The following is a 22,581-nucleotide window of genomic DNA, read 5'->3' as shown; positions in this document are numbered from 1 at the left end:
ACATACCCACCACCCTTCCATGACTTGTACTGTACAACCGCACAAGGTTTATTCCTCAAATGAGGATTCTGCCGCTGTTCCACTTGAACAAAAAAACAGTCCATGTCCACTAGGACAACTACTCGGTCCTGTCCAGTAGCCATTTTTCTGAAAGACAATATTTTATAGTCAGAAAAGACACCTAATCCAAAGTGCCAAGGAAAACAGTTATTTCTGTTCTTCCACTGTTGAGTTATCATGAGCATGGATATTAACAAGAATGAAACAGGCATTTTCATATACTGCTGGTAGGAGAATAATATATAAATTGGTACAATTTTAGGAAGGTAGTAAAGCTTAGTCATCATGTCTCCTTAGTCTTCTACAATTTGTGACAGTTCCTCAGTCTTCCCTTATTTTTCATGACCTTGGCACTTTTGAAGAGAACTAGTCCTTTACTTTGAGGATGTCTCCCGATTTAGGCTTGTCCAATGTTTTCTCTTGATTAGATTAAGGCTACATATTTTGGCAAGAATATTATGGAAGTGACGTACTCGTCTCAACGTATCATATTGAGATACATGATATCAAAAGGTGTTATTACTCCTGTGGTGTTAACCATGATCATTTAGTTGTGATAGTCTGCCAGGTTTTCCATGGTAAAGTTACTACTTTTAGTTTTGTAATTGTTATTTTAGGGGAGATACTTTGAGATTATACAAAGATCCTGGTTTTCCTCAAACGTTCAACATTAAGCACCTATCAGTGGGTCTTGCCTGTAATACTTCACAGTGTTCTAACAGTGATTTTCTATCCATTTATATAAACTTTTGAAGGCAAAAGAAAATACTACATACTATTCACATATAAACATACATAAAGGTATGGATCATAGATCGGAAGATCAAACCTTATACACTTGGTAGTGGATAGAGAATAATGTTCTCATTTAGCATTGTCAGGAATCTGGAAGAAGGAATGTAAACTAAAGCAGTGGCTCCCAACTTCACTGCAGATTAGAATCATTTTTTTTTTAAAGTAAGCGCTATGCCCAACGTGGGGCTTGAAGTTACAACCCCAAGATCAAGTTGCATGCTCTATGAATTGAGCCAGACAGGTACCCCCCAACCTAAGAACATTTAAATAATATTGATATCTGGCATCTACCACCAGACATCCTAATTTAATTAGTATGGGTGTGTTTGTGCCATCTCAACCTATTGATAGTAATGCTATGAGCTAGAAATGGCTGGGGGCACTCACCTGGGCTCCAGCGAGCTTCCCACAGACATCTCCCCTTTCCAAAGGAAAAAGATACAACGGACTGACCCTTACTGTTCTTATTGTGATTGCAAGATTCCCTTCAGCAATAACCATCAGGAAACTAAAAAAATAAAGGTAATTTATTACTTATAGGACTGATTCTAAGGTATCAGAAAAGTTTGGGAGGTTATTTTTTAAGTCTGAGAATGCTTAAAAACTTTTCCATAAAAAAAAACGGTAATTGCTTTTTTGCTTTACACCATTTTGGTTTATGAAAGGTTTCATAGGAACGCTCTACTTTCATGGGGTGCCTGGGCGCCTCAGTTGGTTAAGTATCTGCCTCAGGTCATGACCTCAGGGTCCTAGGATAGAGCCCCAAATGGGGCTCCCTGCTCAGCTTCTCCCTCTCCTCCCCGCTTGTGCTCTCTTTTGCTATCTCTGTCTCTCTCTCAAATAAATAAATAAAATCTTAAAAAAAGGAATGCTTTACTTTCAGATAGTGGGGTTAACCTGCATATGATATGTTAAATATGAAATAACGCTAAACCTTCTTTATGCACATCCTTGTATGGATATATAAGCGTTTAAGAAACATGAAATTACTAAAATTATGATATATTATTAATCTTTTTTTTAAAGATTTTATTGATTTATTTGACAGAGATCACAAGTAGGCAGAGACACAGGCAGAGAGAGAGGGGGAAGCAGGCTCCCTGCTGAGCAGAGAACCTGATGTGGGGCTCCATCCCAGCACCCTGGGATCATGACCTGAGCCGAAGGCAGAGGCTTTAACCCACTGAGCCACCCAGGCACCCCTGATATATTATTAACCTTAATTCTAGTTATTATTTTAAAATGTCATGTGTCACTTGGGGCGCCATGGCTTAGGTGGTTAAGCGTCTGACTCTTGGTTTCAGCTCAGGTCGTGATCTCAGGGCTTGAGATTGATCCCATGTTGGAGTCCCCTCTGAGCATGGAGTCTGCTTGGGATTCTCTCTCTCCCTCTGCTCCTCCCCCTCTCTAAAAAATGTTGTGTCACAGAAATACCAAATTTCCTTGTCAACTGCATTATAATGAGCTCTCAGGATATCTTTAACTATGGAAATCTTTAAGTCTTTTGTCATTTACAGTTGTTTGCAAATGTGTTTCGTCTTCCAGAAATTCATGGAAAGGACACTGACAAGTACTCTAGAATAAAGATTTCTGATAACTTTTAGATCATACCACTGAACTGGGTAAGAACTGATGGAACACTTATAAAGAAACTGATGGTTTCACAAAACTGTTCCCCCAAAAATCAACAAGAATGCCATGGGACTGAATGAACTGATGAGGATGATTATAATTTTTTATGACTTTTTTTTATATGAAACATCGTTGGTTCTTCAATGTTCTATTTTTTCCAGTTTTAAGAAACCTCTTTTCTTAAGCTATCTCTGACTTACAGCAATTTGGTAAAGTATACTTTTGAGAACACAGATGAAACCACTACTTTTTCTCCCTATCTGATCCCTCCAGAAGTAGAAAACTGTCAGTTAATATTCTTATTTTTGTGACAATATAATTATCTGCATAAATTCAATAAGGATCTGTTCTTTTTATAACAGGACACAAATGGAAACATTGGTTATACAACCCAGACTTTCACTGGATTTCGTATTTGAGAAAGACATACATAGATACAGTAGTTAAGGAACTAAGGTTGACTTCATGGAGCCCATAAAGCTCCTTGAAAAATCAGCCTGGTACCTTACTCACAGAGTTCCCAATAGCCCTCCTAAGGAAGGTCATTTCCTGGCAAGCCCAGGAACCTCAGGGTATTTTAGGAACCTCAAGAAGAGAGGAATTTACCCAAATTTATAAGTATTGAAGGCAAGGCCTACTGGCAGGTTTCTGGATTGGCTTCCTAGCCTTCAGAGGCTTTTAAAAGCTCAATCTGAGATTCCTTATGAAAAGTTCCAGCAAAGCGGACTTAAAAGTCTCTATGGTTAATTCTTGCTGCAATTATGTAAATTCTTGGGGCAATCATATAAATAATCAGCCAAGTTTAATCAGATTAGACTTATTTTACAAACAAATTAGGCTTACTTCAACTATCTCTGATAGAAATGGGGGTGATTGTGAGACAAAAGAATGTTTCAGTAACAGCTTTGTGGAAATCAGATTCTATTGCTGTTATTTGTCTCTGAGGTTTTGTTTTCTACCTCTAAACTGGACTGGATCCTGAATTCTTCTAGTTTCCTCCAATATTTGGCTACAACTCTCCAAACTAACATTTCCAAGTGTTATCCTACCCTTCTGACTTGGAAACACTGAGAACTAAAATTGCCCTTTCCCAAAGCCATGCAAGCTGAAGTGGGACTTGATATAAACTTAAGAGACATCACCACAATAGTTCATGTATAGACAATTTTTGTTCCTGTTACTGTGTGGGCCACTCAGAAAAGATCACCAGAGCAATTCAAACTGCAAACCAGGAAAATCTAAGATTGCCACTGTTTGCCCTCACTCATCTGAAGAGCTTTGAGCCTGACACCTAGAAATCTCCCCAACTGGCTGCCTTCAGAACTCAGAAACTGCGATTATAATCTCCTCCAAATATTAACCTTTGTTTTTATTCCTCTTGTTTCCATAGAAATACCTCTTATTAAATGCCTGGAGCACATACTTCTACCATGTAGGCCTGTTAAAAGAGAGAGAGCAGGCCCAAACTGGAGTCACTTATACCAAGTGCATGTCACCAAACCAAGAGTGTACCTAATTTCAGTTTTAGCCTCTCCCAGCATGTAATCTTAACCTGTCAGTTTGGAATTTCCTGGTCAGCACTACTGCCCTGCCTTCCCCCAAAAGAAGGTGGCCTTGCTTGAAACAATCCACTCTGACAGTAACTTTCTTATCATGCCCCCTTCTGCCCCTATAGAAGTCTTTAATTTTGTACAACTCCTAGGAGTTTCTTTTTGTTAGATGGGATGCTGCCCAATTCATAACCCTTGAATAAAGCCAGTAAGATCTTGAAATTTACTTTTTTTTTTTTTTTTTTAAAACAGGCTTACCTTGGGGAACCCAACTGCATGACCACTTTCTGAAATGAGACCCAACCCCTTAATTATTCTCAGGACTAAGAAACTGGTTCCTTTGAATATGGAACAATCTAGCAATCAGGACAGGCTCAAACCTACTTATACCATATGGCTGAAGATGTTAAAATATTTCACAGTATTACCCAAATCCTTGAGCAGATTTCCAGGGCTACCCAAATAGTCAGGATCATTGGCCTATTTTCATGGCTGGAACCCTTTTAAGTTTGGGATAATGGCTAGAGACTGCATTTCAAACTATGGCCTGTATAATTATTTAACCCTGACTTTTAACATACCAGCTTTATCCAGACAGTTAATGTCCTCATCATGGACTCTGGCATCACGGGGTAGATTGTTGTGTAAACCCTGACAGTTGTTCTCCCCCACCCCTTTTTCATAAGGGAGATGCCTGATTTAAGCTTGGATTGCAGAGGCATCCACTTCAACGATGACTATCTTTTTTTTTTTTTTTTTTAAGATTTTATCTATTTATTCGACAGAGAGAAATCACAAGCAGGCAGAGAGAGAGGGGGAAGCAGGCCCTCTGCTGAGCAGAATGTCCGATGCAGGGCTCAATCCCAGGACCCTGAGACCATGACCCAAGCCCAAGGCAGAGGCCCAACCCACTGAGCCACCCAGGCGCCCCCAAAGATGACTATCTTGAATAAACACACGGCCAGACAAATGACTAAAGTGCCTGGCCCAACTGAGCACTCCTTTGTTTTAGAATTCTTGGTTGATTTCAATAACTGGACATTTTTGGGTGCTTACTTTTTTGTTTTCCTTTTTCTGTCTTCCTGTACTTTAAATTCCTGCTTTTTTCTTTTTTTTTAAGATTTTATTTGATTGAGAGAGAGGACAAATGTGGGGGGTGGGGTTAGGGAGGGAGAAGCAGACTCCCCACTGATCAGGGAGCCCCCCATAGGGCTCAATCCCAGGATCTAGAGATCATGATCTGAGTCAAAGGCAGACACCCAGGCACCCCTCCTTCTCTTATTTTTTAAGTTCACCCATGAAATTCTTGATTGCTACCCTCAATCCTAGTAAAAGTAGAACCCCGGGCCTATGCTAGCTTGCTCTCTCTGTACTGGTAACCTTGTGCTGTGCCCAACTGGTGTGTCTTGTTAGCTCTAGGGCTTGTAAGGAATAAACTTTTTCTCTCTCAAAGATTCCTGAGGGTCACCTGCTAAAGGGTATCCTGCAATCATGCTAAGAACCATAAGAACACTGGTTTGGAAAGAGGAGATGTCTGTGGGAAGCTCACTGGAGCCTAGGTGAATGCCCCCAAACATTTCTTTTCTTTTTTTAAGATTTATTTATTTGACAGAGATCACAAGTAGGCAGAGAGGTAGGCAGAGAGAGAGAGAGAGAGCAGGCTCCCCATTGAGCAGAGAGCCCGATGTGGGGCTAGATCCCAGGACCCTGAGATTATGACCTGAGCCAAAGGCAGAGGCTTAACCCACGGAAGGCCAACCAGCCCCCCCCCCCCAACATTTCTAACCATAGCATTATCATTGCTAGGCTGTGATAGCACAAAACACACCCATACCAATTAAATTAGGATGTCTGGTGTTAGAAGCCAAATATCAATGTTACTTAAATGTTATTTATTATTTTAAGGCATTATTATTAACAGACCAAGACAGAACAAAACAGGGTGTGACCTGGACATTGTGATTTTTAAAAACTCTCCAGGCAGTTCTAATATGTAGCAGAGATTGGTAACAACTGACTTAAAGTAAATAAGATACTTATGGAAACACCAGTAATTCATGATTTAAATATGAGAAACATAGGTTATACAGTTGAGTAAGCACTGGACTGTATTAAAAAAAAAAGCGTCAACAATTAACATTCACCTTGAAAAAAATGGCATGCAACTAACAATGACAGAAGATTAGTGTAAAAAAACAATGAATTAAAAAATCTGAGTAATCAAGGCATTAATTCCTTGTAAATTCCACTCACTGAAAACTGGAAGAATGTGTAGCTTTAAATATTTGTTAAGTTAAAACCGTAACATGTCAGAAATCACCTTCCATGAAAGGAAGTGGTTTTTGTGTTGCACTGCAACAGATAATACCAGAATAAAAACAGTAAACACACTGTCTCACTCACACACACACACACACACACACACACACAAATATAAACCCACCAGGGAAGTACCATGCTAGATGCAAATAGGAGAAATGGAGTTAGAATAGGAAGCCGTGATTTAAGTCCAACAAACATTTTACTGAGTAAACAAACACAAAAACCAATATGCAAACTTCAACAGATAATGAAGCTGCTCAAGTGTTCAAGTTATGTATTATGCTGAAGAAACAAGAGCTTTTTAAAGATGGAAAAATGAAACGCACTCGCTGCCAAAAACCTCCCTTCCCGAATAAGGATGACAGTTTTCAAGTCTTATATGCAGCACTTCAAAAGATCCAAACTGCATAAGCCTTCAATAATTGCAATTATTCGTCTTCAAATATCTCGACTTATCACCATCTGTGCAAAGTAAGTTTGGTGCCGTTCAGGCGACAACACATCTAAGGAAAATAAGCATAACTGAGGAGGGAGGTTTATGAGCTAGCGAAAATGCCGTTTTCCCACAAGAAAATTCCTCTTAGGGGACCATACCGGGGCCTTACGTCTGAGCATGCTCTTCTGTTTCACCGAATTTCGGCCCAACGACACCACCAGCCACTGCTATAGCATAAAATCAACAACCAAGACAACATGAAAAGTCTGAAAACAGCGATACTGAACGGTTCTAAATTCTCTTACCAGTGTGGCAAAGCCCCTGGAAGAACTGGCAACCACGGACGCCAACGATGCCAGGCTCGCTGTCTACTGGAAGGAAGATGAAGGGGTCCTGAATATCTGCCCCCTTTCCAGGAGAGGACCAGTTGACTTCGAGAGATTTATTTCCCGTGACGACGGAGAAATGAAGCACAGGTCACAGTCGACCACTGACGCGGGCGCCGCCCGCACTGCCCAGCGGGCCCGCACCGGGTTTGCGCGCTCAACAGGCAGCACTCCGAACAGAGATCAGACAGCGCGCGCGCAGCAAAAAGGCCGTTGAAGCGCCTGCGCACTGCTGCCCTTCCGTCCTCCGCTCCGCCCACCAAGAAGCAACCGTCATACCAGAGCCGCCACTTCCGCGGGCGCGTGCGCAGTGGCGAGTTGGGCGCGTGCGCAATCCCGGTTCCTTCCAAGCTGGAGCTTCTGCAACTCACGCTCCTCCTCTCGCTCCCCACCCCCCAGCCCGCCGCGGCCCGGTACCAGCTTGGGGTCCCGCGAAGGGAGCTGTCGGCACCTCGTGCTCCTGGGCCGGCCGTGGACCGCGCTTGCGGCGCGTGGCACTAGCCATGGCGATGGATCAAGTGAACGCGTTGTGTGAGCAGCTGGTGAAAGCGGTGACGGTCATGATGGACCCCAGCTCCACCCAGCGCTACCGGCTGGAAGCCCTCAAGGTAGACGGGGTCTGGAGCCCCGGGCCTGCCCCATGACCCTCCCCCAACCCCAGCGGTGCCCCCGCCGCCCGAAACCCTGCTAGTTTCCCGCCCACGCGGCCCTTGGACCTCCTTTCCCAACCCCGGGGGGCCTTAGCCTTTCCCCTCCCCGCCCTCCGCGGCTCTTCTCACTCCGGGCTTTCTCTTCTAGCCGCGCCTGCCCTTCTCTCGGGACCCTCCGATTCCTTGCTGCTTCTCATCTCACTGCCACTTCCCGCAGCCTTCTCCTCTCCTTTCCCCACTTCTCTTCAGTCCGCACCACAGCCGGATGCTTCTATTTTATTACCCCAAGCCCCACATCCCCTAGCATCGCCGTGGTGCACGTGCCCATCACGTCCCCAACACCAGCTAGCTACGTTCTTGATGGTCTCCCCTGCACTACGTTTCCTTGCACCCTCCTGAGCCGTCCTACTCGAGCTCCAGCCCCCCAGCGCCACTTTATTTACATTCTTAGACTCTTCACTAATCCTATTCTGTGTCTTGGGTTATCTCTGGGCTAATTCTCACACATCCTCCCCCCATGTTCTTTTACTGTGTTCTATTCTCAGGCTATTTTGCGCAAAGATGAACTTCTACCACTTACTTTGCATTTTAACAAGGGCACTTTGGTTTCCTGAAAGTAGTTTTCTTGAGTCCGGATGTTCAGCTCCTGGGACTGACTTTTGTGTTGCAGTTTGGGAATGCTAATACGAATTGGGATGCTAATAAAATGTGAACTTATTCCCACATCAAACTATTTGTGTGGGGTGTGAGAGATGGTCATTAGGAAAAACACTTATGCATACATTTTTTAAAAGTTTTTATTAATTCCAGTTAAATGCTGTGTATGTTTTAAATCATGTAACTTTATAGAGTGAACATCATTTGGGAAAAACTTTACTTTTAAAAACATAGGTGTCTGCCACAGGATTTGGAACGAGAAACAGTTGGGTTACGTTAGTTTTTTTTACTGTGAAATACTAAAAATAGACACAAAGTAAAGAGAATACTACTACAGGAGTTATAAAGATTTTGCCACATTTGCTTTATTCCTTCCCCCTGCCTAACTTTTTTTTAAAGTAAATCCTAGAAATTGTCATTTCATCCCTGTATACTTCAGGGGTATATCTCTAGCAAATAATTTTTTACTTGTTTATGTCAGACTTGTTTTTTTCAACATTATTTGGCCATAGCATAGAAAATATAACTATCAAAGTGAAAGGAATGTTTATCAGTTCTTTACTTATATACTATTGATCTAAATTTTGCAGTTTAAAAATATATCACAGGTTGGAGTTTCTTAAGATGAAGTTTAAAAAAAATTTTTTTTAAAGATTTTATTTATTTATTTGATAAAGATCTCAAGTAGGGGGAGAGGCAGGCTCCCCACTGAGCAGAGAGCCCTATGCGGGGCTCGATCCCAGAACCCTGGGATCATGACCTGAGCCGAAGGCAGAGGCCTTAACCCACTGAGCCACCCAGGCGCCCCTAAAAAAATTTTTTTTAATCTCCACTCTCTCTTGCTTCCTAAGGGAAATACTAACTTTTTTTGTTTCAGTTTTGTGAGGAGTTTAAAGAAAAGTGCCCTATCTGTGTCCCCTGTGGCTTGAGGTTGGCTGAGAAAACCCAGATACCCATCGTCAGACATTTTGGCCTCCAAATCCTGGAACACGTTGTCAAGTAAGGAGCTTTTGGACAGTACCACTGAAGTCTGTGAGAGAGCAAATCTTTATTTGTTATATAACTCATAGAGATAATCTTTAGGTGAGTAGAAAAGAACAATCGCCAAGAAGAAAGGAATGATCCTCAAGAGATTATCACAGCCTCAGGAGCTCTCTTATTCAAGACTTAACCTTCCTTTTCTTCAGTTTCTTCAGCTATGTAAAATACATGGTATATACTAAGCATTCTACAAATATTAGCTGATAGTGGTTCAGTGAGTATTTATTGAGCTCCTACTATATGCCATGAGATCTCAAAGTCTTTTTAGAATAATACAGTGTGTAGGTAATTAAATATCTGGTTAGGGATTGTGCTTTTAATTTTTTTCTAGTTTGAGTGTGTTCCTTCTCTGAATGGCAAATCCGAAACAGGATTATATGAGAAAAACTGAAAACCCTTCCTAACTTGAGTCTTCTACCCCCAGTGTCTATCAGAAGAATCAGCTTTTAAGACTTAGCCATAGTTTTTGTGGGATTGTGTTATCCATAAGTCAGCACGAAAGAGGAGTTAATAGTATCACCATTATTATTTTCCGAAAAACAACTACATTTGTTGTAGGTGTCCCAGGTATATATATGCTTTTGGGCTATCAGAAAGCTAATCTGCTCACAAATCCTATGTGAATTTCAATTAGTGGACGACTTCCTATATAGAACTTTTTCCTAAGAATTTTTCTGTCGTCAGCATTTTTGTTGAATATAGAGTGTTCTTGTTCATTCTTTGAAGGGTACAAAATCAAAAGTATAATTTCTTGGTGAAATCGCTAGCATAATGTAACAGAATCAAAGCCAGTCACTTACGAAGACTTCTAATATGGTTCTTTTGACCTTACACATTTTGGTGGCCAGGTTTCGGTGGAACAGCATGTCTCGATTGGAGAAGGTCTATCTGAAGAACAGTGTCATGGAGCTGATTGCAAATGTAAGGAATGATTGGTTGGAAGACTTGTGTTTCAGAGGTAGTTTAGACTAAGGGTGACTTCTTTAGCATTTGTGTTCAGTAGTTCTACGTAGGTCGGACAGCATGCTCAACAGAGATGAGAGATTTTCAGCAAATGAACAAGATTCTTAGATCTAAATTAGATTGCACTTCGCTGTTTGTTTCCTTTTATTCCAAACCAAATTGCTGTATGATTTTAACAAAATACAAAGCATGTAGGATGAATTAGTATCGGGAATTAGAATAGCACTTTGAACATGCTTAAAATCCACAGCCTCTTTTCTTTTTTTTTACAAATGGTATGAAAAGTTGAATTCCTACCTTTTCCTCTCCAAAGTTGAGTGCCTTCAATAGAAAAAAATCCCCTTCAAAATTATTAATCAACTTAGGATTTGTTTTTTGCTAGTTCTTGGGAAACTTGATAGAAATCCTAATTCACTAATTTCGATACCAAACTCCAGAAGGACAAAGTCCCAGGAATAATTTGTGTCTTATAATGCTAGAACTATCAGAAAAAATATTTAGTTGCTACTCCTGTCTCATTTTATCAGCTTCTTATTGTCTTCATTTCTGTACTCTTCATCTTTGGCGTTCTTACAGAATGAAACAGTCAGTATGAGAGTCTCTTCAGTTTGTAAAGGAAAGCAATGATGTCTTCCTTGCTCTGTGCAACAGTCACTTTATTAGCTGATTCAGCCCTTATTAAGTTTTAAGTCTGGAAAATGGTTAGTGAAAATGCAGGACAAGTGACTCAGTCGTGGAGAGCAGGTTTGTTTACTCTGTTTAGTTTAAAAGCAAGCCTGCTGCAGAGTTCCGTACACTTTCTCAGCGTGGGGCTTTGGGTTTTTTTTTTTTAGGTTTTTTAAATTCAGTCTTGCAAACCTCTTACTGTCTCTTACTCTTTTTCAGGGAACACTGGATATTTTGGAAGAGGAGAACCATATTAAAGATGTTTTGTCTCGAATTGTAGTAGAAATGATCAAGCGGGAGTGGCCACAGCACTGGCCTGATATGCTAATAGAATTGGATACCCTTTCCAAACAGGGGGTATGGAATATAACTATATCAGTTCATTTTATTTGGGGGGCCTGTTCTAGAGTTTGTTTTGCCAACAGAAAAGAGCTTTTGGGCATACCTATGGTGAAAAAGAGGTTTCAGTTTAATTAGCTTATTTCTATTGTACAGGAAACACAGACTGAATTAGTGATGTTTATCCTTCTACGACTGGCAGAGGATGTAGTGACCTTTCAGACACTACCCCCTCAGAGAAGAAGGGATATCCAGCAAACATTAACCCAGAACATGGAAAAGATCTTCAGTTTTCTACTTAACACGCTTCAAGAAAATGTAAACAAGTACCGACAAGTGGTAAGGGCTACCCCATCTCCCAAAAGTTGTTTTCTATTATGAGTGGTTTTGTTGTTTGTTTTGTAAAGTTAAAATAATCTATCAGCAAGGAATTAGGATGTCTAGATCAGCAAAAGAAAACCATTTTATAAGCAAAAGAGAAACAGATGACAGGAAGAACTGGAACTAATTTTCTAAGAAACTCAGGTCAGTGAGTTCCCATGTTAAAAAAATAATACTTTATAGTAAGAAAGTTCTTAAAACAGTATTAAAATGGTTAATTCTTAATATTTAAAGTATTTAAAGCCCAGATTCCTGGTAGGTCAGGACAGCATCCCTTTTAAATTTTGATTCCATATTTAATCCTGGTCGCTTTGCAAGAAATTACCAGGTTTTATTCATCTTGACTATATGGTTCTTGGTACAGGTTTCCCCTGCTACCAGAAAGAACGTTCCTTTGAAATCTTTTGTAAGCCCAAATGGCATAGAACGAAGAAGAAATTAACGTTAATTTATATGGATTAATTTTTGAGCATTCCCACACCCAAGAAATAACCTCTCCTTAGCTTTTCTGACACTGTAGGACACATCTTGCTAACAGATAAACAAAATAAATCAAGAGAAAGCACAGATGCTCACAGACACAGTTCACAGCTATGGCTGCTTGGTCCTGAGATGCTGAGTGTGGTTCGTGGGAAAGGAACTTAGTGGTGCCTCCATAAGGCCTAAGGTCTTGCTGTGAAACAAGCACTGAAAGCTGTTTTCGCTTTTCGCCTTTCTTTAAAGTAAAAGCAGAAAATCCTCTTCAGATTTTCAGTTAGAGAAAACAGGTACTAATGTGGGTCTTGAGAAAAATCAGTTTCCTAACATGAGCTTACAAAAAGTGGGAAATACCTGTATTTTATTCTTCCCGACTAAGTATTCTACAGAAAAGGGCAGCTAGATACTGTGTTTCCAACCACTGTCCTTTTTAAGAGAGCCTTCAGAAGAAAGCCATGTGAAAGTTAATCTAGTACAGTGGTTCTCAGCAAGGGACAGTTTTGCCCCATATGTATCACAACCAGGGGGTTGCTGCTGGCATCTAGTGGGTAGAGTCCAGGCATACTGCTAAACATTGTATAACACACAGAATTGTTCCTCCACAATAAAGAATTATCCAGCCCAAAATGCTGATAGTATTGAAGTTGAAAAACCCTGATCTAAGGATGCCTAGGTGGCTCAGTCGGTTAAGCCATCCAGCTCTTGATTTCAACTCAGGTCATGATCTCAGGGTCATGATTGAGCCCCACGTTGGGGTCTGCACTGAGCTTGGAGCCTGCTTAAGAGTCTGTCTCTCTCTATCCCTCTGCCCCTCATACCCTGACCTAAAAAAAAGAAAAAAACAGGGAAAGAAAAACCCTGATCTAGAATTCTTACATGTGCTTATTTCACAAAATAGAATTAATTAAAATTAGTTTTTTTTTACGCCCCTGGCAGTTTTTAGAGAAGTGCTAGATACTAACACAAATGATGGGAAGGTACTGTGAGCTGTTGGGGTTGGGAGGAACTCACAGTAAGTGCCTAATATATGCCATATACTTTCACTTTATATGTTACTTAATCTTCAAAACAACCCCAAAGAGAAAGTATAGTCTCCATTGTATAGATGAAGAAACCAAGGTCCAGAGAATAATTATTAAGGATCCCCTGATAAATGGTTATAGTGGAATTTAAGTCTCATTCTTTATACTAAAATGGTCTATTTTACCCCAAAATACCTCCCCAAGATCTTTCAAAAGAAAGTATCAGGAAAATACTTGCACTTAAAAACTTAAATGTATTGAGGGTGAAAGAGGGATTCTTTTCCTTCTCATCTAGGAGATTTCATCTGTAGGAGAAGGGGAATAAACCATGACTCCTCAGATACCCTGACAGTCTAGCCAACGTGCCCCAGCGGGGCAGTGAGTGATGATGGCCTGAGACATTAGAAACCCATCCACTGTGGGATTTTTCTTTAGTCTCAGTTTTAGTTCCCTTCATCTGTTAAACCAGTACCTCTTGTGACCAAGACCAGAGCACACCAAGAGCTATCTTATGGACCAGGAACAACTTTTTTGCTTGAGAAGTTGCATCCCTTCCTCCATCCCTTCTCTTTTTCCATCTCAACTTCCTAATTCCTTCCCTTCACCTTCCCAGGTGGGGAGTAGGTTGAATGGTAAACAGTGATTGGATGGGTAGGCACATTCTCCCTGTCCAGTGACCTGGGCCCTGCACTGGCCCAAGGGGGCATATATGCTTGAACTGGGACTGAAAAATTGTTGGAGAGGAAAGACTGGACTTGGCTGTTGTCACTTGGATTCATTTTCCTTCTTGGGCAGCATCAGTAGTAAATGCTGGTGTGCGAGGGTTGTCTTCCTCTCTGCCCATTGACACCTCTATTCCATCACTGATGATGAAGGCTTAGTACTTGTCCTTTAACAAATGTATTCTTTTGTTTTTGTTTTTGTTTTTGTTTGTTTGTTTGTTTTAAAGATTTTATGTATTTATTTGAGAGAGAGAGTGAAAGACCACAAGCAGGGGGAGCGGTAGAGGGAGAGGGAGAAGCAGGCTCCCCACAGAGCAGGGAGCCCGATGTGGGACTCGATCCCAGGACTCTGGGATCATGACCTGAGCCGAAGGCAGACGCTTAACCATCTGAGCCACCCAGGCACCCCAGATGTATTCTTTTGTAATTGTAGAACAAAATTGCAATTGTAGAACAAATCCTTTATACTCCTAATGGCAGTGACTTTTCAGGGACTTCCAAAGTTGTTGTTCCTGCTTCTGTTCCCCTTCACCTGTCTTCAGGAATTAATCTTAATTTTATTTTTAGAAGTTTTTTTGGGAAAATATTAATTTTGTACATATAAATTATAAGCATCATATTTATGAAATTCGAAGTATAAAGGTTGATATCAGTTATAATTGTACATTTACTGAATGGACATTATTTTTATCTATTTAGCATGTGATACTTGTGCGTGTGATTTTCCTGTAGTTGTGTCCATACGAACATGGTCATAAACTATATTCATTTAATTTTGTCTCGCGTTTTCCATTTATATTACCTCATTTTAATATTCTTTTGCTAGTCATAACATCTTATTTGAATATGAAAAATGCTCATACTTTGTTTTGAATTATACTTCTTTGATTCTTAGCAGTGTGGAGCCTTATTCATCTGTTGTATTTCTTTCTAAACAGTGTTCTTTGAAGCTGTCTTTGTGGACTTAATGTTGTAACAAATTTGTGTAAGCTCTTTAGATACTAACTTTTTGTCCTATTCCTAAAATTAAAATAACTTGTCCTCCTTAGGGGAAATAGCAGCTAAATGTTAGTCCAGTTGTATTCTTTTCCAAGGTTAAAAGTTGAGTCAATTTAAAGTCATTATTCAAGGGACTTTATTAAGTGGGTGGGAAGTTATTACATAGCCTTTGCTCATTAAAAACATTGGATCCTTATACTTCTTTTCTTTCAGAAGACAGATAATTCTCAGGAGTCAAAGGTAAGAGCTCTTGTGGAGTTGGAAGGAGACTTCTTTGAGGCTTTCAGGTACAGAGATGCATATACCTAGTGGAGGGTAACCTCAGCCTTGGTTTAGGTGACCACTGAGCAATGGTAGAAGGGAGTTAGAATTACAGTATTTCCAGTTTATCAGAGGAGATGAAATGGTTACCCATGCCAGTATAATCTTATTGACAGACATTGAGAATGCTGTTTGAGAAGTGGTTGTGCATCAAAAGAAGACCTTTGAGTTCCCTGTCTGGCTGTTACATGAGTACCTTTTTTTTTTAAATCGTTTTCTTTTTAGAATTAGAGAATAGAAGGAGCTCAGGTATAATCACAGCCTCTTTGTTCGTCAGTGATGACTTAACGATTAAAAGTTGTTTCTTTTCACACAGGCCCAAGCAAACTGTCGAGTAGGAGTCGCGGCACTGAATACTCTGGCAGGCTACATTGACTGGGTGTCCATGAGTCATATTACTGCCGAAAACTGTAAGCTCTTAGAGATGCTCTGCCTGCTTCTGAATGAACAGGATCTTCAGTTAGGAGCAGCTGAGTGTCTTCTCATTGCAGTCAGCAGAAAAGTAAGTTACCACTTCAAACTGACTTTCATCCTCAAAGTCTCTGTGGGGTGGTGTGTAAGTGTGTCTGACGTGTATGTTGTGGCAGGAAGACATCAGAAAGTTTGGGATTTCTTTTTACCTGACACCAATTTCATTATTTGCCTCCGACCTCTTCAGATAGTAGTTTGCCAAGATTCTAGGGATCCATTGGCAGCATATACGGAGATTTGTCGGGCTACCTTATTCTTGAAACTGCTATGGTCTTGGCATTTCACACTGAGGAAACAAGATGAAAGTAATACTAAAATATAAAACAGTGTCACGTCCAAGAATCTTAAGTGGTGACTGTACTGGCTTTATATTGGCCTGGGCTAATAAATGACTGTGACTCTTTTCTCCGTAGGAATATTATCTTTAGATATATTTACTTCGTTATCATGTCAGCATTATCGCCCAACACATTTAAAAATGGAAGAAATAGAAATCCCGTTTTGATTTTAAAGAATTGGCGTTTTCTCCAGTGTTTAGTTAGCCCTGGGACTATGAGAAATTATGAAGTCAATATATTTGATTACATAGGTATAGGAAATGTTAGTAACTTAGAGGCTTTTAATAATAGTTTGTATTTCCTGTTTCCCTAAAATTGGTTCTAGGGCAAGTTGGAAGACCGGAAGCCCTTGATGGTCTTATTTGGGGATGTTGCCATGCATTATATACTCTCCGCTGCACAGTGAGTATCTACTTTTCTATGTGTTTTCTAATTTCTTTGTCATTTCTGTAGTTTATACCGATATATCTGAAGTTCCTGTCTGAATGCTGGCAGTCAATTGACAGTGGGTGTTTTTTTTTTTTTATTTTTAATAGTGTTTTTAAATTGAAAATCAAGCAATCTTAATTTTTAACCTTTTTAAAGACCTTATGCTGGAAAGAAGTTGTGGCCGTTGACTCTATACGCAGTCACTTTCACGGTTTTCCCCATTCTTCCCAGACAGCTCATCTCCTTGATTCTGTTTGCTTCTGGTGATCCCCAAGCCTCCTAGTAGCGCTGGTGCCTAGGCCTGAGGATGCTCTGATCTTCTGGGCCAGAGCCTGCCTTGACTGCAGAACTCCAGATGCTGCTCCTTCCTCTCCTGCTCAAAGTAATCAGTGCCTGAAGTGCTGAGGCTCTTGGAAGCAGCAGGAACAGTGTGTTCAATGAAAAATGCATGCATGGGACCTGCAAACACATTCTGTGTCCTAAAATACTGGCTTCCACTTTTTTTCATTTTTAATTGCTTTGGAAGATATTTGAGCATTTCCTGGTACATGTTTCTTACCAGGAAGACAGGTAGAACTGTACTGCAAAGACCATTGAAGCATCTTTTTTTGGTGGGGGGGGGGGATACCATTCTCTTAGTCCCAGGGACAAATGAAAAGAGATACACATGGATTACTTAAAATCTCTTATTGTCCATTCCAATTCAGCTTTTATGATGGCTTTCTTTTCTCTGGAGACTAGCTCTGTTTTTAAGGGATCCTTTTAATTAAATTCATAACATGTCTTTTGGGTGGCCACTGTAGTTAACTGTTCCCCAGGCCCATTTTCTTAGTTTCATAGAAACTGTGACATTCACACCTAGGTGTCCCATATCCGTTTGTGTTACTTACTGTACTGGTTAGTAAAGCAATAATTCGAACCCAGGCAATAAGACTTGAGAGCCTGCGTTAGAAACCGTAATGTCATAGTGTCCCTCAACATAACTGGAGCCCAGGTCTTGCCTACCCTGAGGCCCATGCTTTTTATATTATACTCAGCTGCTTCGGGAACACAGCTAACGTGGCTGCTATCTACACTAGTTATTATTAATTCTTACTTGTGTGAAGAGTCCTGCATCATTTCAGTCAGGTTTTGCCACCAAGTAAGTCATAATTTTTTTTTTAAGATTTTATTTGTTTTAAAGAGAGAGAGTGTGCTCGCGCAGTGTTGGGGGAGGGGCAAAAGGAGAGAAGCTCACTCCCTGATGTGCAGGGAGCCCAGTGCAGGACTTGATCCCAGGACCTAGAGATCATGACCTGAGCTGAAGGCAGACACGAACTGACTGAGCCTCCCAGGCACCCCTTTTTTAAAGAGTTGTTGGATTCTAAAATAGTAGCTAAGGGATTACAGATCTGAACTAAATGACTTTGAGAAGTGACACACAGAGTTATGTTTTTATTGCTTTTTATTTTTAAGACTTAACATTTTAAGAGCAATTTCAGGTTCACAACAAAATTCCGCAAAGGTAGAGAGCTTTCCCATGCCCCCATCCCCCCCACATGTGTAGCCTTCCCCATTAGCAACATCCCCAACCAGAGGGGTACATTTATTACAATTGATGAACTTACACTGACACATTATAATCATCCAAAGTCCATAGTTTACTTCAGGGTTCACTCTTGGTGTTGTACATTCTATGGGTACGATTTCTGGGTTTCGACAAATGTCTAATAACTTGTATCATTACAGTATCTTACAGAGTATTTTCACTGCCCAAAAGAGCCTCTGAGCTCTGCCTTTTCATCTCTTCTCCCCCACCCCAACCTCTGGCAACAACTGATCTGATCTTTTTACTTTATCCATAGTTTTGCCTTTTCCAGAACATCATATAGTTGGAATCACATAATGTATAAGTTTTTCAGATTTACTTCTTTCAGTTGGTAGTATACATTTAGAGTTTTTCCATTTGTTTTCATGGCCTTGATAGCTCGTTCCTTGTTAACAGTGAATAATATTCCATTGTATGGATATTATACCAGTTTATTCATTATTATACTAGTTTATTCATTCACTTACCAAAAGGCATCTTGGTTGCTTCGAAATTTTGCCAGTTATGAATAAAGCAGCAATAAACATCTAGGTTTAACATGGTATAAACATGGAGGTCTTTGTGTGAATGTGTTTTCAACTCCTTTGGGTAAATACTAAGAAGTATGATTGCTGGATTATTTGTTAAGAGTGTGCTTAGTTTTGTAAGAAACTCAAATTGTCTTCCAAGTGGCTGTACCATTTTGCATTCTCACCAGCAGTGAATGAGAGTTCCTATTGCTCCACACCCTTTGCAGCATTTGGTGTTGTCAGTGGTCTGGATTTTGGTGTGAGTGGTATCTTATTTGAATTTGCAATTTCCTAATGACATGTGTTGTGGAGCATCTTTTCATATGTTTATTTGTCATCTCTATATCTTTGGTGAGATATCTGTTAAGCTCTTTGGTTTGTGTTTTAATCAGGTTGTTTTCTCATTATTGAGTTTTAAAAGTTCTATATATATTTTAGATAACAGATCTTTTTTTTTTTAAATTTTTTTAAAGACTTTATTTATTTATTTGACAAAGATCACAAGTAGGCAGAGAGGCAGGCTGAGAGAGACGGAGAAGCAGGCTCCCTGCTGAGCAGAGAGCCCGATGCGGGACTCGATCCCAGGACCCTGGGATCATGACCTGAGCCGTAGGCAGAGACTTTAACCCATTGAGCCACCCAAGCGCCCAACAGTTCTTTTTTAGATGTGACTTTTACAGATATTTTCTCCCAGTCTGTGGCTTGTCTTTTCTTTCTCTTTCAGTTTTGTTATAGCCCTTTCAGTTTTGTCAGTGGTATAAGGAATTATTACATGCTTTCCTATGCATCTCTGTTTAAGTCTTCCCCGGGTATCAGTGAATGCCTGTAAGTGTGTGCATTGTTGTATGCAGTCCTACTCAGAGTTTACGTTATTAACCCACAGTACTCAAGGACCATATAATGTGCAGAACTAAAGTGCTTCTTTGAGGGATAAGATTGCATTGAACCCTGTTCCTCATTGATCCTTCAGTGTTTGAGTTTTTTTGCTTTTTAACTTTAATAATCAACAGAAATTTGAATGTTGAAGCACAGACCACATACAGCTCCATTTGATGGGAATCTTTTTGGTTCTCTTGATGTGCAATTAATAGCATTTATTTTCTCATCTCACAGGACTGCTGATGGAGGAGGCTTGGTAGAAAAACACTATGTCTTCCTGAAGAGACTGTGTCAGGTGTTGTGTGCTCTGGGGAATCAGCTGTGTGCATTACTGGTGAGCACTCACTTTCTGGAGAGTTTCAGGGCCGTTTGAACAGAGCATTTAGAAAGTTATGTTTGTATAATGAGTGAAACATGCCATTAATTTTAGCCTTGTGGAGCATTGCCCTACAGGTTATTTCATGTGATTTTATAGATTAAGTTACTATAACAGGGTTCAAATGAGTGATTTTCTTTTAACAAGTCAGTTATCGATGTTAACAGGAAGCATCCACATCTGTTATTCCATGAAGTCAGCATTGCTATTCTTGTGAATTTTGGTACTTGTAGAACGTCAGTTTGCTAGAGTCCTATTAGATCATGAAATATTACGCATTTGAATAAAGAGCCCTCTTCCCAAATTTAAAGGATTTGTGTTATTGATCATAAAGAAAAACTTTAATGTGATTGACCTAGAAATACCTGTCTTTAGGGAAATATTTAATAACTTGTCTTACAAATTGAGAGATAGGACATTGGTACAGATATTTGCATCTGATATTATGCCTTTTTATGGTGGTTTGGATGGTTAGAGAGGATAGAGCTTCAGACATACGATGTATACCGTCAAGTGGTTATTTAATAAATTTGGTCACAGAGATGTGAATAGACTAGGTGTGAAGAAATAATACAGATTTTTTCTTTCTGTGATTTCTGAAATGAATGCTCTTTTTCATTTTAGTATTTGACTACAGAATGAGTTTTAATGATGATGATTAAGGAGGTAAAGCACCTTTCCTCTTTTTAGCCCTTGAATTGATGCCTTCCTTAGGTCACAAGGAAGTATAAAGTCCTTTCAAAACTGAAATTGGTGAGGGTTTAAGTTCTGTACAGTTGACCCTTGAATAGCACAGGTTTGAACTGCATGGGTCCACTAAGACACAGATATTTTTTGATATAAATACATGCAGTTCTATAACTGTATTTTCTCTTTCTTAGAATTTTCTTAATAACATTTTTTTTTAGCTTCCTTTATTGTAAGGACACAGTATATAATACATACACGAAATATGTGTTAATCAGTTTATGTTATCAGTAAGGCCTCTGGTCTATAGGAGGCTGTTAGTAGTTAAGTTTTGGGGGAATGAAAAGTTATATGTGGATTTTTGACCCTTAGCCCCTGTGTTCAAGAGTCAGCTGTGTTTGTTACCCTACTCCTCCCATTGTCCTCTTCCACCCCCCATCAGCGTCACTGATGTAGTGGTCTTTTTGTCCCTCAGGGTGTGGATTCTGATGTAGAAACACCAGCAAACTTTGGAAAATACCTGGAATCTTTTCTTGCTTTCACAACCCATCCAAGTCAGGTAAACTTTATGTAGGCAATGTGTGAAAATTTTAGTTAGGTAAGCCAAAATTAATCACTACGGCTTGAAGTAATTAACAGATCATGTATAAAATGTGACTCTTAAGGCTCTATGAAATAACTGTGGTGTGATTTCATTAAGGGAATTGTTGAATCTTCTTCCTGAACCAAGTGTTGCACTGTCTAGGCCGGCAGGTTTTCCCCTCGTGTAATATTCTGCTGATGCTCAATCAGATGTGAAATGTGTCCCAGGTGATTTGCCACCCAAGGCATTTTAAATGCAAAAGTCTAATTGATTGTGCTATAAAATTAATTTCACACATTTAAGGCTTTCCTTGTAATACCACCCCGAGATTCCCATATCCTTTTTTGCCCTTAAAGAAAGTGCTGGAGGGATACCTGGCTGGCTCAGTTGGTAGAGCATGTGACTCTTGATCTCCAGGTTGTTCGAGCCCCACATGGGGCGTAGAGCTTGCATAGAATAAAAAAGAAAAAGTGGTAGAGCTCAGCTGAGATTCCAGGAATTACACCTGACCTCACAGTTTGTCTTACTAATATGTGGTCTGTAACAGGCAGTCATTATGGATAGAGTAAATACGGACAGTGTAGGAGTATTACAGAGATTTATTTCCATGAGAAAATATTGTTGATAATTGTGGGGCTCAGTAATAATCCTGCTTATGTAAAGTCCAAATCCTTAAACAGAGGTTTTTCTTTCTTTTTTTTCTTTTTCCCCACCCCCATTAGTTTCTGCGTTCTTCAACTCAAATGACTTGGGGGGCCCTTTTCCGGCATGAGATCCTGTCCCATGACCCTTTGCTATTAGCAATAATACCAAAATATCTTCGTGCTTCTATGACTAACTTGGTCAAGGTAGGCAGTGGGAATCAAAACATGGAATGGGGGTTCCTGGGTGGCTTAGTTGGTTAAGTGTCTTGATCATGATCATAGGATTGTGGAATCAAGCCCTGCATTGGGCTCTGCACTCAGCAGGGACTCTGCTTGGGATTCTGTCTCTCCTTCTGCCCCTTTCCCTGCTCACTCGTTCATTCTTTCTCAAATAAATCTTAAAAAAAAGAAGGAATGTAGGTGAGTACACATAATAGGGCAGATTGGCATTATTGACAGCCCATTTTGGTCACCAGGGTCCTATAGTTGGCTATATTATTCTCTTATTCACCAAGAAGAAGGCAGTGCAAACTGGTTATTATATCTACTTTTTCATATTTTGGAGCACTTCTATACAAAGTATTGGGCTATGTGCTAGGAAGAAGTAGGACAGGAACAGTGACCCATGATCATGCAGTGGGATAATGCTATTTCCAGT

The 22,581-nt window shown here is 40.1% G+C and overlaps 2 protein-coding genes across 5 annotated transcripts in view; one reads left to right on the top strand and one right to left on the bottom strand.

Annotated features, from left to right (window-relative positions):
- POLH (DNA polymerase eta) overlaps positions 1–7,384 on the bottom strand; it is a 34,418-nt gene extending 27,034 nt beyond the window's left edge. For both annotated transcript variants that reach the window (XM_080806484.1, XM_080806485.1), the window contains exons 1-2: positions 7,101–7,384; positions 7–147 (exon numbers count right to left, since the gene is read on the bottom strand). In XM_080806484.1, coding sequence (XP_080662610.1) covers positions 7–143 — 137 coding nt within the window. In that variant the 5' untranslated portion in view covers positions 144–147; positions 7,101–7,384. The remainder of the gene's footprint in view (positions 1–6; positions 148–7,100) is intronic.
- Positions 7,385–7,552: 168 nt separating this feature from the next.
- XPO5 (exportin 5) overlaps positions 7,553–22,581 on the top strand; it is a 45,762-nt gene continuing 30,733 nt past the window's right edge. Inside the window, exons 1-11 of one of the 3 annotated variants that reach the window (XM_080806961.1) lie at positions 7,553–7,789; positions 9,366–9,487; positions 10,378–10,450; positions 11,378–11,515; positions 11,654–11,836; positions 15,312–15,338; positions 15,736–15,921; positions 16,554–16,630; positions 19,868–19,967; positions 21,172–21,255; positions 22,002–22,127. In XM_080806961.1, the coding sequence (XP_080663087.1) occupies positions 7,685–7,789; positions 9,366–9,487; positions 10,378–10,450; positions 11,378–11,515; positions 11,654–11,836; positions 15,312–15,338; positions 15,736–15,921; positions 16,554–16,630; positions 19,868–19,967; positions 21,172–21,255; positions 22,002–22,127 (1,221 nt within the window). In that variant the 5' untranslated portion in view covers positions 7,553–7,684. Of the gene's footprint in view, positions 7,790–9,365; positions 9,488–10,377; positions 10,451–11,377; positions 11,516–11,653; positions 11,837–15,311; positions 15,339–15,735; positions 15,922–16,553; positions 16,631–19,867; positions 19,968–21,171; positions 21,256–22,001; positions 22,128–22,581 lie in introns of those variants that run through there. The other 2 variants (XM_080806962.1, XM_080806963.1) reach the window with 2 other exon arrangements.

This window comes from Martes martes (assembly GCF_963455335.1).
Source record: "Martes martes genome assembly, chromosome: 6".
Lineage (NCBI taxonomy): Eukaryota > Metazoa > Chordata > Mammalia > Carnivora > Mustelidae > Martes > Martes martes.
Note: the sequence above shows the minus strand (reverse complement) of the source record. Positions and strands in the feature narration are given on the sequence as shown.